The 14,763-nt window shown below is 37.2% G+C and overlaps 1 protein-coding gene across 5 annotated transcripts in view; it reads right to left on the bottom strand.

Moving 5' to 3' along the window:
* Window positions 1–14,763, bottom strand: part of PARP8 (poly(ADP-ribose) polymerase family member 8) — a 125,914-nt gene that overhangs the window by 27,393 nt on the left and 83,758 nt on the right. For all 5 annotated transcript variants that reach the window (XM_080575168.1, XM_080575167.1, XM_080575165.1 and 2 more), the window contains 7 exons: window positions 14,480–14,540; window positions 13,318–13,408; window positions 9,806–9,872; window positions 7,973–8,098; window positions 5,330–5,894; window positions 3,950–4,003; window positions 3,751–3,846 (listed from right to left, as the gene is read on the bottom strand). In XM_080575168.1, the coding sequence (XP_080431294.1) occupies window positions 3,751–3,846; window positions 3,950–4,003; window positions 5,330–5,894; window positions 7,973–8,098; window positions 9,806–9,872; window positions 13,318–13,408; window positions 14,480–14,540 (1,060 nt within the window). The remainder of the gene's footprint in view (window positions 1–3,750; window positions 3,847–3,949; window positions 4,004–5,329; window positions 5,895–7,972; window positions 8,099–9,805; window positions 9,873–13,317; window positions 13,409–14,479; window positions 14,541–14,763) is intronic.

Below are 14,763 nucleotides of genomic sequence, written 5' to 3'. Positions count from 1 at the left end.
TCAAAAGAGAACTGGTTGTTTGTCATCCAAAGTCCATAATTTGTTCCACAAAGAAATTATCAGGAGAAATATAAGAATTTCCTCTTTGTTCATCTTCAGTAAGTCACTAAGAACTAACAACTTCCTAACAACTTCCAAAGATTCCTGTGTTTTGACAGGATCCCTGAACTAGCAGGGAGCACTTGCATGGTTAGATTAATACCACAAGCTCTGGAGTAAGACAGGTGTCCATTGTAAGAACGTAGAACTAAACATATGCAATTGTGCTGTGCAGCTGTTGTACAACAGACATCTTCCATACAACGGTACATCTGACAAGTGGATCTAGTGTCTAAATTAAGCTGTTCAAAAATGACACATATTGTCATCAAGTTCCGCTTACTTTATGGGAAATAAGATGTCAAGATTTTAAGAAAGCAGAAGTAAATTAAAATAGGTACTAAAAACAGACCGCCACCTCTAAAATGTATTCTAGGAAAAAGAGTCACAATTCTCAAAAGAAAGCTTGCACTGAGAGAGACTAATTCAAAGGTAGTGTATAACCAAGACAAAAACACAGCCTGTAGTGCAAATCTGCAGAAAGGAAAAGCTTTACCTCACAACTTTGCTTGGTATCTTCAGCTGTACCAGGGTGGGCACCAGAATTGAGCAAGTCATTAATGATCATCACAAGAAATTACACCATGGTATGGGAGTTTTAGGTATCATTAAAGTATTAAAATAGTGTCATTATTGTGTGATGGCAATTGTTAAAATTTTAAACTGTATTTCAAGGAAATTAACTAAACTACACCACAATTCAGAAAAGGTCTCAGGCAGACATAACAGAGGACTGCAAAATCAAACTCTTTACTGGCATCACAGAATCACAGAATCACAAAATGGCTGAGGTTGGAAGTCCAGCCTAGTCCATCTAGTCCAATCCCCCTGCCAAGCAGGATCACCTAGATTGCACATTGTGCAGGATGGCATCCAGGTGGGTTCTGAATATCTCCAGAGAAGGAGACACCACAATCTCTCTGGGCAATTAGTATGTCTTTTTTGAAACTGCATAAAACTCCACTAAATAATAGAAAACTAAGCTAGACTGACAAAAAAAATAAAAATCAAATACATTTAAACAGAAATTCTCAAGCAATAACTTTGCTAACCTTTTTAAAATTCATAATGCCTTGTCACTGAAAAAAAGATCCACGTCACAGAAGTGAAACTCATCATTAAAAATACATACACCCAGACATGACCCCACCTTGATCTGTGTGGAGGAACTATAGAAAGAGAATGGTGATCCATCTAGGACTATTTAATCTGTGGCATCTTTTTCTATACAACCAACTATAGAGAGAGACTAAGTAATGGTTTTGAGACATGGTTATCTGTAGAAGATGGGATCAACACACAGAATCTAAAAATAAAAGCCGCTGATTATTATGACAGCTGATGAACTTACTGTGGTATCAAAACCACAAGGACTCACAACATCTTTATGAAGGCTAGGGATACTACATATGGGATCCATGAAGTGACCTAAAGCTAGATCCCATGTAGCTTTACCTTTAATGACAGTCCTCTCCATTCTACTTAATAAAGTACTGTATTTCTGGGATCTGCTGTTGCAGCAGTATTAAATGTATTCTTTCAGTTGGGTCATTCTTTGCTTCCTTTGTATATATTTATATAAACACACACAGAGTTACATATGCATATGTATGTGCAGATGAAGCAGGTAAATAAACCCTACAATTGACTACTATAAGCTGGATCTATCAGAGCTTTCAGAAGAATGAAGCATAAATTTCCCTAAGATCCTTTGGCAAACTCAAGCTACGTTCAAACTAAGATCCTTCCCTTCTCACTTTCTACAGCACTGCAGAATCATTAATGGAGACTCTATATTGCTTATTGAGTCATTCAAGCATACACAGAGCATGCTAGATTTCTTCCTGCTATCTCCATCTCTCCAGGTTATGCAAGGACACATTTGCATTTTTGCAAAGCTTGTTAGATTATGCTGCTTTCAAAGACACTGAGGAATAGGTGTTTAATGGCAAATATATTTTTAACTTTCTTTTGAAGCACTGACAAACTCAAAAGAATGGCGAAAATGCCCTTTCTTTATACTGAGAGATGTCTGAGAGAAAAGTCATTCTGAGGGATTTTGATCTCTAAGGTGGGAAAGCAAGATGATTTTTATTTTTTGTTTTTTATTTTAGAGCAGGTAACTTTCAATTTTGTTTCTTTTTAATAGTTCAATGGTTGTGTGAACAGGAAGAAATCCTGCAGTTTGATTTGTTCTATGGACAACAGACAAAACCTGGTGATTTAAATAATTATATTACCCAAACTTTACATATAACTCACTTTGTCTTATCTCATTCTGTCACAGACAGCACATGTAGTACATTCAAAGATGAAAGAGCAGGAATTGGTGCCTTTTCCACAGGCTTCTATTCAGGGTTTTGTTGCTGACAGATCTGACAGAAAGCCATGTTTTTAAAAGGCAGATATGAGCTTGAGAGGACAAATAGACACCTGATACCATATTCAAAAAGTACACAGGTTTACCTATGGCTTAAATCAGAGTAAACCCAATACGTAGATGCTTTTGCAAATCCTATTAGCAGCATATGTGCATACCCTGCTTGCAGTCAGAATGCCTGACCATGGTGCCACTGAGAGTCACAGGGAATAACTCTGACATGACTTCTGTGTAAGCAGTAACCTTTCTGAATTTAGTTCCATGGGACTATCATAGATGATGCCTGCTTCAACTCATATGCAGTTGTTGGCCACACTGAAAAACTGTAATGAGGTGTTGGACCATTCACACACTGATATTAAATACAATTTTCCATGGCTTTAGTGTCTTTTTAGATTACACAGGATTCCATAGAACTCATAATAGATGAAATGAGAAGGATTCTGAACTGCAAGGTCAGTCCTAAAATTAAGAAATTTTATCCTCCTATATTTTATCCTCCTCTTTCACAATACTGCACTGATCCAGTAGCTTGAGACAAAGTGTGTCTTTAAGGATGAATCTTATTCTTGTTTACTGCATGCACTCCCAAACAGCATGAGAGGATGCATCATTTAGCATGTAAAATTCCTGGTTCTCATTCATATGGGACTGGAAGAAAGGAAAACCTGTGAAACTGGCCAGACTGTGGGCATACCACCACAGTGCTCCTGGCCTCCAGGCTCCACTGCCTGGTCACTGCTAGATCAGACAATTCAAAGAACGTCTCCTCATGGCTTTTTATCACATTATAGAGAATGTTTCTTTCCAGAAATCCATGAGCAAATAAGGGCCAGAAGCACTTCAAGACCTTGTAGCATTATCACCAGTGTATCATCTGAATACAGCTCAGATAGAAGCTCAAGGACTGACATGACCCTGAGCTTTTATAAGGGTGCCAGAGGACCATGAAAACATCCCAATGCACTTCCTGTAGCTTATCTGATTATGGCTACTCTAGCATAATAGCTGTCAGTGAAATATATAATTCTTTTAAATTTCTATGATTACTATACAAGCCTACTTTTCATTTCCCTCACTTGCAACGTGTTTGGTTTTTTTTTCAAATTTAGAGTAAAATCTAGTTAATATGCATTACATTTTTGCATCTTAAATGAACAATAGGATGAAACAGATCTGAAATAATTCAATAGTTTAACAACTTTGTATGGTCCACTGCTACATAAGGCATTAGAAAACGCATTGTTTATCCCAGCAAGCATACAACTTACCCTCAGCATAGGGCCATTCTGGAACACATGGGGTTCATCACAAACAACACAGTATTCATTCAATACTGGTATCCGCTGCTCAGCAAATTCAATAGTCTGAGAACAATGAAAATGAGAATAACGACATCTGCTTAAAAATAATTAACAGTCAGCTTGTGCTCCAGAACGTTTCAAAAATGGGTAAGATATGAAATCCTACCTGCACAAGAAAGCCACGGTCTCGTACTGGAATGCATTTTGCACCATAATTTTGCTGCAAGGAAAGAAGTTGAGGCAACTTCAGTTTTGGTAGACTAATTATAAGGAAATGGCAAAACGTTTGTAATGTTTGTATGTAAATATATTAATTAAACAATATTTGCATTTAAAAATATGTCTAATTTGCACAAACCATTACAAATAATCAATCCTTTTACTTATTTGCTGAATGTGGGATGGATTTTTAGCTTTTGTAAAATCTGATAGGGTTTTATATTCTAACATCCCCAAAACTTTAATATCAAATGGAAACACCCACACCTTCACTGGACTCTGATGAACTGGCATTTGGTAACTTTCATTAAATTTTAACTGCATATTGTCTATCTAAATATGGACTATGTGCTTAGGCTTGAATGACTAATGTAATTCACAAAAGTGTTGAAAATCTTTCTTTTATATCTATTAAAATCTCGCCTCTGTGAGCACCATGCTAACAGGTCTCTGTGCTCAGATCCCACTCAGGTTCCTCCTGCCTTTTTCTTTCAATGTAAAACAGCATAAATTAGAAAGTACTTTTGTTATAGGAGTCGGTAAGGTACAGAACTCCCTCTAGGCTGACATTTATTTTAATCAGCCCTTGTTTTGAATAAGAATCAGATTGGCTCCACAGGCAGAAGCAGAAGAATTAAGTGTGAGCTCGATGTCTTAAAATAACAATATGTGCTACCCTTTGTTTTCTCAATCAGTCATATCTCTGGGGAAAGAAAGGTGGGCAGTGTGGGCCTAACTCCTTCTCTGACCTCCAGCTGCCACCAATACATTTGAAGGCTAAACTTTTCACAAAGCACAAATGTGCAAGAGGTGAGCTGAACCATGACTGCATTTCTTCCAGTATGATGTTAATTACAGATGAAAAGACCAGAAGGAGAGGTGACTTGGCACCTTAATGAGCCAAAGGATGGCTGATTCCCCCATGAAGCAAACAGGGAAATTAGTAAAGACCTCTGTGACCATGCCAATTTTGCAGCACAGAAGCTCACACTGTCTCTTCTTCCTGCAGCAAGAAAGGAGGTAGGGAAGGATGTGTGTGATTGAACTTTTCCTGTGGCCAGCAACTGTACAGTGAGTTGTATTCAAGGTAAGTTGTGAACGCTGTCTTCACCTAGGCAGATTCTGGTTTTATGACATAAATGTGTATGCATACTTTAAATCCACCTTAAAAAGCCGACTCCACTGTTCTTCAGTTAATTTTAAAAACTTCCAAAATATCCTCTAACATATCCCCTGAATATTAATACTTTTGCATAATAAGCATAACAACATGTTTGGAAAATAATGAGGGGAAAATAAGCAGAATAAAAAAAGAAACACTACGCACAGCAGCTTGTGAAGGTGATGATGAAGATGGTGTTAAGATACCAATAAGCCCTGAGGTAAGAGAGAGCCTCCTGCCCTCTGCTATGTTGGACTCCTTGAAAGGCTCCATTTTGGATGATTTAGGGGCATTGGAGTAGGTCTTGCTGAGTAACTTCTGATTCTTCAATCCATCCAATTCTTCCATTCTAAGATTACTAGAGTAAGACCTACTCAAAAGTTTATGGGGCTTCAAGGTGCTGTTGTGCTCACATCGAGGATCCCCAGAACATGACCTACTTAATAACTTATGGGGCTTTAAAGCGATGCACTCTTCCTGCTTGACAGCTGCAGAGCAAGAACGGTTCAACAGTTTGTGCGATTTAATAGCCATTGTCTGTTCAGCCCTAGGGTCACTAGACAACGAGCGGCCAAAGGTTCTGTGAGATTTTGTGGCACACACATCCTCCGCCTTAACTGTGCTAGAGCAAGTCCTCCTCAGCAGCTTGTGAGTTTTGGAGATGCCATCCTGTTCTGACTTCAGTTTTGATTTATTTTTACCACAGCCAGGTGGAGGATAACTTGGCGACCTTAAAAATAAAGAAGAGGAAGACATAACTGGAGAATAATCAAAAATGTGCATGAAACAAGCAAGTCCAGATATACGTACAAATTTTTAAGTGCTGCCTGTCTTCGTGTATTTAACTAGTGGCAAACAGAGCCCAACATAAAAATAATATTAATAAAAAAAGAAAGAACAACTGTATGTAGGACCAATTTCCCAATACCTTCTTAGTCCTATATATACACAAACTCTCACTGATTGACGAGATGACTATTTAAGTAGAAGTTAGGGCTATATACTTATAGCTGTTGGTACAGGTCCCTATATCTTTAAACAAACTATTCATTCAGGAAAATATTTTTGAAATGGAAAGTGTGTATTTCACACAAGTTTATAATGCATTTATCTTATGAAAATGTGTCTTTCCATCATGGCATGATCCCATTCAGATTATTGTCTTTTGGGCATGGAATAACAATTTCTATGATGCTATGGAAGATATAATGAGCAATTAAACTTGCAGGCAGTAAATCAAATTTAATTCTTCTGAAATTAACTTTTTTAAAAACCTCACAGTAATCTGGATGCTTTGTGGAAGACCACTTGATGCTCTTCTGTCCTGTTTTAAACACATTCTAGCGCTTTAACACTGGAAATGAGAATGATGGGGCTCATATTTTGAATACAAAAATAAAAGAAAAAAAGACATTTTTTTTTTTTTTTTACAAAACAATACACACTTGATCTCTTACATTTCTATAATGTTCACATTCAACTGTCCTTGCAAAGCAAGAACCAGCGTCAGGTATGCCAAATCATTTTTCTATGGTTTATAAGCAACCCCAATCTTTGTAGTATTTTTTGTCATTGATCAAACAAAAAAAGACATGAAACCCCAAGGGAAGAGGCTGGCAGCTTTCCCCACCCTGCTACCAAGTGATGACAGTAGAAAATGCATATGGAGGCTGACTCACAGTTGCAGTTAGCTCATTACCACCCTCAGGCAGACAGAAAGTACGAATGGCGCTCTATGGAGGGAGAGAAGCTCCCACATTTGGACTAAGTGATCTCTGGAACTGTAGTACCAGCGAGCAAATCAACAGGAAAAGGATTGGGCTGTCTTTTGTCTGCCCTTTCTGAATAAAACCAAACCCCACGTTTCAGCAAGCACTGGGCAATTGTGTGGCATGGTAGGCAATGAGTAAGCCTACTCTACTTATAACACCATCTTCCTCTTCTACATTTGAGAAGACAGATCTTCAGTCATCTTTGACATTCCTCCCTTCATCAAATATGAGTGATTTCTGTACTAACCCTCTCTATTTTTCTAAATACGTGGAAATTAGAATTGCAAAATTCGTCAAGAAGAAGAAATGTTCAAAGAAGCACTCAATACAAACTCACAGAAGGGGTGATTTGTCAACCCTTTGTAAGCAGGCAAACATGCTAGAGTAAATAGTCATATTCCTGAAAGGGGTAAAATCATAGCCTCGTTTTACAAGCCCTTAAGAGTATGGGTAACATAATGAATTCCACTGAACTATTCACAAACTATTTTCATATGTTTTTAATGCCTTTGTTTTTTGAAATTCTGTGCCTACATTTCAGAAATGGTGAACACTCATTTACTCAAACAGTGGAGAGGAGTGGGTGCTCAACAGCTCTTAAAATCAGTCTTTCATTAAAGACCGTTCTAGATGAAAAAAAAAATAATACACACAGTTGTGGAAAGAACAGCTGGACAACCACAAAATTACATATATATGTTCTTACTCTTCAAAGTAGCAGTCAAATGGTACAAAGCTAGTAAATATATAAATATAACCAAGTTAAGTAATATAAAATTAATTATTTCCAGTTATAGATGAATCATGGCTGTTTCAGAGGGCAGGGCATTGAAATATTCTGCCTTCAAATAGTCTTAGAAACTGCAGTAGTACCCAGTTTGCCTTTGAAGTCATGCAAGGAAATGACTGGAAACACATGAGGTAAGATAGAAACAGAGCACTCCTCTGTGGAGAAAAGTCAACATTTCACCTTTAGAAGTATGCTGTGGATTTTGAACAGGGTACGACAGTAACAGCTCGTTTTCCTTGCTATTACCTGCGCAACGTAGAAAAGATGTGCAGAGGAGATTTCACCTTTTTGTCAGACACCTTCTTATTGTGCGTACAATTAGATTTCTCTTTGCTGTTCTTCCACTGTTGTGTTACAAATGTTTGCATGATTCTGCAAATTGGGAAAGAGAAAAAAGATTTCCTTATCATAGCCAAGTCATATGCAGTTAAATATTAGGGTTTACCTGTGAACCATGTAGGCTAGATAATGCAACATCCTCACCCTAGAGGCAGAGTTTCTCTATCATATATGTGGACCAACGACTAGGCACTTCGGTTCTTTAACAATCCTTGTTTCCCCCCCGCCCCCAGATAAGACTAATTCACATGGAACTCCTATTGAGAATAAAGTCTGCATAAAATACCACCACAAGACTTAATGGACACATGCCTCTCATGGAAATCTAAAGACAAACTGATTCAGAGACATCCCATTCAGCTTTAGGTATCTCTCTCCCAGTGACTGCAGAGACAAGATACAACATCCGCACTGCTCAAGTAGGGGCACATTCTCCAAAGGCATAAATCTAGGCATGTCAAGTATTACACTACTCAGAGGGGCTTACAATGAAGCTAGAGCCAGACACTTCCCTGATGTGCACAGCAAAAGGCAGTGACCACAAGTTGCACTAACGGAAGCTAAGAAACACAAAGGCTATAAAGAAAACACATCCACAGGAAGAGTGGTTAAGTACAACAGATTACCAAGAAAGGCTGCAGATTTTCACACCTCAACTGCCTGAGGTCCTTAGTGAACTAATTTAACTTTTAATTTAGTGTAACTTGGGCTGTGAGGTTGTACTAGATGACCCCCAGCAGTCCCTTCCAAGCTACATTATTCTGTGATTCTAGTCTAGCATTCAGGGTCTATGAGCACTAAGCTAAAGACAAAGTAGAAGTCAGTATGGACATTATTGAAAATTTAGTGAATCTTCAAATATGAATAACCTGGTGCTCACAGCCACAACAGGCCATGGGATTCACGAGTATTCTGATTTCTGCTCATCTGTGATTAATTTACTTGAAAATGTCCTATGGGAGCCTTTGATAATTACCCAGTGCACAAATCAGAGACAGTGTTCATACTAAAATGTTTTAAAAGAATTTTCATGTGTGGGGAGCTTTTTGATTTTTTTCTTCAAAGTCACGTATCAGAGAGATTTTAATAACTGTTTCATTTGCAAGATTATGAAAATGCTGCACTACATTTCTTTAAACACCAAACAGCAAAATTTTTTTTTTTTTTCTTAAGGGAGTCTTACTGTTTCACGGATCAAATATTAAAGCCTATATTCCTGTCATTTCATTACACATACACAAGCACATAAGAAAAGATTACTCAGCGAAATTCTATTAAATTGAATTGTATCAGGAACACATGAAACTGCTGCTTTTTTCCTACTATTCTTTCTTCTTGTCCTCAAAACTGGGTGGCCTGATTACTTTGGTAAACCTTAGAGGCCACCATGAAAGTATTGCCTCCTTATGGTATTCGTGATGCTCAGAAAGATTCCTGCTACAGAGAGCTCATAATCTAAGCAGAAACATTAAATCAAACACTTAGCTACTGTCTTTTCAAACTTTTGTAGCTTATTTTCTAAATGACAGTAAAGTGACAGAAAACCGTGGCAGGCAGCACAAACCAGGTTCTCTGCAACAACTGTGAAAACTTAACCTAAAGAGGAAAAAATGGTACTTTTACTTGAATAAAACCAAAACACTTTCATCCAACCAATCTGACAACCTGTGACATGGGCCAGGAACTAAAAAATACATAATGTTTACTTAAAAAGAGGGGTTTACACTTTTCCAGACTTACTTTTTCAGCTGATGTCCCAGCCCAAATCTTTCCTTAGTAGAGATCTGAAATACATCCACAGTTGGCACTATGGAAAATGGAGATATTGTTGAGTTTAAATGAATAATCAAGAACTCATAACCATCCAAGTTATATTTAAGGACCCTGTTCTATTCGGACCTTTAGTATAAGTAATGGCATTGAAGCAATGGTGAAAGCAGTCATGTCACCTGAGTCTATGAAGAAATGAAGGGACATTTTTAGAGTATCAACCAATATCATTTGTCATCTTAACAAACAACTATTTAAAAATTGGATTCCCTAGAACGTATGTCTTCCCACTAATGTTAATTATGTAAATGTATCTTTGTTACTAGAGAGCTTTGTTACTAACTACAGATTAAATGTATCTGGGCTGGTAATCTCATCTAATCTCTTAATTTTTCTTCCAAGTAAGTAGTCTTTACATACACAGATTAAAATGCCTTATCTGTAAATAAATTTATGTATTGAATATCTTCTCAGTTGAGAAGTCAGAGTGCACTATTTGTTACCTTTTGTTAATAGCCATGGGACAATCTCAATGAACTGTTAGATGCAGTTACTGTAGTCCAAAGTGAACTTGCTGTCACTGAAAATGTTTTTATCCCTTTGTAACTGAAAACAAAATTAAGCCCTTTCCCTGAAAGATCTGATATACTTTCTTTAGTATATCATATTGGACCTGACGATCTCTCGAGGTCCCTTCCAACCCTTACAATTCTGTGAATTCTGTGATCAAACATATCAGGTTTTCTGCAATAAAATGAGAGTTTTCACACCTAATCTGATCTTCAGAATTTTATAAAGGTGTAGTTCACCTGAGTATTTCTTTTATTTTTCAGAAGACTATTGTATCTAAGAATTAAAATTTCCTAAATAAAAGTAAACTAATTTAAGTTCCTCATAAGAACTTAGAAACTTAACATGATCTTGGATCTAAATGAGGAGAAAACCCCCTTATCTGATCAATTATTTCTCCACACTGTTACAGTTCCTATGACTATGAGGAAAATGAAAGCGGAATGAACTGAATTAACTAGTATCTGGGTTTTCCTTCTATGGGCATTTTTATAGAGGATCCTTAATATTCATCACTTAAGTGCCTGATGTATGCATTCCAGTGGCCAAGTGACCCTGCATTTTACTCAAGACCCATCCTACCAGTGGTATATCCACATTCATCTGTCAGAAAATTGAAAACATAAGGGTTGGAGGCTAGAAATTAGCTCCTGGTATTACTAAAATATTTTAATAACATTTGCTGGATAGAAGAAGCAGGTGTCAGAAGTCCAGCACTTGTTGAGAGACCCTCAGGTCCTTGAGGTGGAAAAACAGCCAACACATATTGCAAACACAAATGAGACTATATACTTTGTATTACATAAGGAACTAATGACCATAGTAAAATAAAAAATGAATGAAAACAAAAAATCTGGGGTTCCTTCTTAGAAAATCAGTATTTTTAAATCTGTATTATTCTGATCACTCTTATCCAGAATGCCAGTTTATCTTTTAATTTCCCTTAATAAATTAATTTTAAAAATAAAATGCAGTGTATCTAACCTTGCCATCCAATTTCACTTAGTTCAAAACACTGTAGATGCTTGCCCCAATATTCTTACTCAAACATAGCCTCATCTTTTAAAGTTAAATTGATGATTTTTTCAAAAGGAAGAAATGACTTGATTAGGGGTAGCAATGTCTTTAGATTTTCAAATTTGGGATGCTTGGTGGGGTGTGGACTATCTTTAGTGAGAATTACCACACTTAGTTTCACCACTCTTAAAATCTGATGTCTAGACTGTAATTCTTGTCTAAACTCTACAATCAGAGGAGACAGCCCAGTACCCTCAAAGGCTGATTAATCCTAACCTAAGATAGGTTTCTAGGGCCCGGGGGAGAAACTGCTCTCAGGTAGAACAATGAAAAAAGTAATTAACTAGAAGAATGACTATGTAAAATCAGGATAGTAAACAGCTGCGAGGTGGTAAAAATATCCCCCTTTGTGCTTTGGAGTATACTGAACACAATAAACTTCTGTTTCTTTTATCAGACAACAGAAAGTATTAAAAGAGAAATATACGTGTCATAGAGTTATGACTTGGTAATCTCAAAACAACATATCCAAGGAGCAAAAGGAGTATTCAGAGAAAGAGCCTTATTAACACAAAAGATGGTGGATTTCATTGTGCTTTTTCTGGTAAATAAAGAGGCATGGCTGAAACAGCAGCCATAACAGAGAAGCATTTGCCTCTGGCCCTGATCTCGCCCCTCAGTACACAAGTGCCACCATAATCAGTCAGCTGCAGGACTGAGAACTAAACTTCCTGTTTTAACCTTGTCAGAAGTGCAGAAGATAACTTCTTGTTACTTCTCATTTCACTAGATCATTTCTTGTTGCATGATGCTCTTCACGCTTCAATCTCTCTTATTTGCTGCACTTTTTAAAATTACATTTTGATAGAAATATTCTGAATACTAACACTGCTACTTGCTATGCCAAATACATATTTTAAGATCTGCATATTTACAGAAAAGATCAAAGCGATAAAATACAGGCAAAAGGGCCAAAGTAAAGCAAAAAGTAAGGGGTTGTAATGAAATGCTCATTGGAATGAACAGAATATAACTGATAGTTAGCATCAGCAGACAACATATCCTATAAAAATAGCTCATTGGGACAGATTTTGCTAAACATATTATGATTGGAAATATCTATTCAATTCCCAGAGGCAGAATTCTCCTACGGATACAAGCCTGAACTGACAGCTTGCACTGGAAGTCTCCAAATCCAGGCAAGTTATGATCCAAGTTACACACTTCTTGACTTTCCTCTGTAAAAATAAATCTGAAGTTGACTGTTGCATACGAATGTTTCCAACTCTTCTGTCTCAGCTGATTCTTCATGAGTTGGGATATTTTTACTGTCATAAGGAAGCTTTACTGAACAACCAGAGAATAGGATGTCAGCACAACATTCAAAAATCTCATTCAAATTTGAAGATCCCCAAGAGTTCATATGTTCATATAAAAATCAGAAGCTGACAGCATAATTATCATGGTCTGGTTCTTCAAAAGGTACATGAAAAAGGGTATATTAATGTGCTCCATAGATTTGTGCATGTACACCTAATCAGTAATATCTGCATCTGTGAAGATGATCCCTGATTTCCAAAGTCAGGAAATCATGTTAGTAGACATTTATTCATAAACCCGCAGGTTCCTAGTAGAAACAGCTGCATTTCAAAGGATATCAAGAAAACGAATTCCTAAACTCAGCTTCCAGGAGTTTAAACTAGATACTCATGCCATTATTAGGGCCTAGTCTTGCAAATACATATAATAATTTCACACCAGCAAGACTGCTCTCAGCAATAGATTTAAGTACATGCGAGGTCAAAGATTTAGCAGTAAATGAGTATCTGTCACTTAGGATATGGCTGAGATTGAGACAACAAATAAGGCATATGAAGAATACACAGGTGACTAACCTGGGCCATTTAAGTACTGTGTAAGCGAACAGTGCAATCGCACTACTATGGGCTCTGTGCGAATTACATCCCAAGCCACAGCAATCTCTTCCTAGTTCAAGATAAAAAGAAAACAACAGATACCATTAGATATCATGAAGAATCATTGCATTTTGTCAGTCTATATTAGCGGTTGGTATAAACACTACCCATCCACTTACCCATCATGGGATATCTAATCCAACTTTAAACGTGAGACTTCAGAAAAACTATTGCCTGTTAATGCCCTTAAGAGGAGTGTTAGGCTGTTTCCAGTCCTTGAATATGCCCATTTAAACTGAGCACAGGTTTCTACATGACACTACATCCACAGTGCAGGCAGACACATTTCCATCTAACAAGACATACTGCTTCAAAGCTGAGAAGCAAAGGAGCAAATAAAGATGGAAAGGACACTGAACCCATAACGTAAGGCAAGGGAAACATTTGCTCCTTCTCAAGACTGGTTAAAATTATTCAAGGTATAATCAAGTTCTCTTAATTTTCAAAGAGCCCAAGAAAAACTATCTTCTGTGCTGTACTGACCTGAGAATATGATATATTTGTACAGGAGCTAATGATACCCCTAAAAGCACTACTTTTCATTCTACATCTAGAGGACAGGAAGTTACTGCACAGATGAGGTGAGGAAGTATGGAGCTAATGACAGCGTAACAGTTACACAAGCCATGCTGTCAGTCGACAGCACCCCTGCCCTGAGTCTCCTTTGCCACTCAAGCCTCTCCCTAATCAGTTACAGATGTTGAGAAGCACACAGGAGATCTCTAGGCAAGGTCGTCTTCTCTCCAGGACTCTATGAAGTGCTTTCACCTAACTAATGTCTAGGATAGCAAAAAAATAAATGTATTTCATTTACATCAGTTAAAACATTTACCATTTACAAAGCACATTTGAAAGGAAATATACAAGCAGTAAATAAAAGCCTAGAACACATCTTAACAACATGATTGTAAAATGAAAAGGAAACCTTTCCACTGGGTAGCAATCATTAACGTCACAGCCACTTGTGAAGATCCAGCCTCCGAAAAACGAAAGTCTCAGTAGCTGTCTAGAGTGCCTGATGTGTAGCAGAATTAAATGGGTATTAATGTTCATTATGTAATTTTGTGATTAGATTACTTACATCAAGAAAGCTAACATCAATATGCAGATCAATATCTACATCATCAATGGCTCCATATTCCCTGAAAGGAAAGAATTACATTACATTAGAGCTCTTTAAAATACTCTTCAGCCCAGGAGTACTTACAACAGGGAAGATTTTATATAGGATAATCTTGGCTGTAAAATCAGAATGGTTATAAAATATACATTTACATAGATTGGATCAATATTCCCAGTGGGTGAACATCCGCTGCACTGAAACTTTCTTTCTTATCTCGCTTAAATAGGCTATTTATTTTTATT

Source organism: Anser brachyrhynchus (assembly GCF_964034855.1).
Source record: "Anser brachyrhynchus genome assembly, chromosome: Z".
Lineage (NCBI taxonomy): Eukaryota > Metazoa > Chordata > Aves > Anseriformes > Anatidae > Anser > Anser brachyrhynchus.
This window is presented reverse-complemented; position numbering and strand designations above follow the sequence as displayed.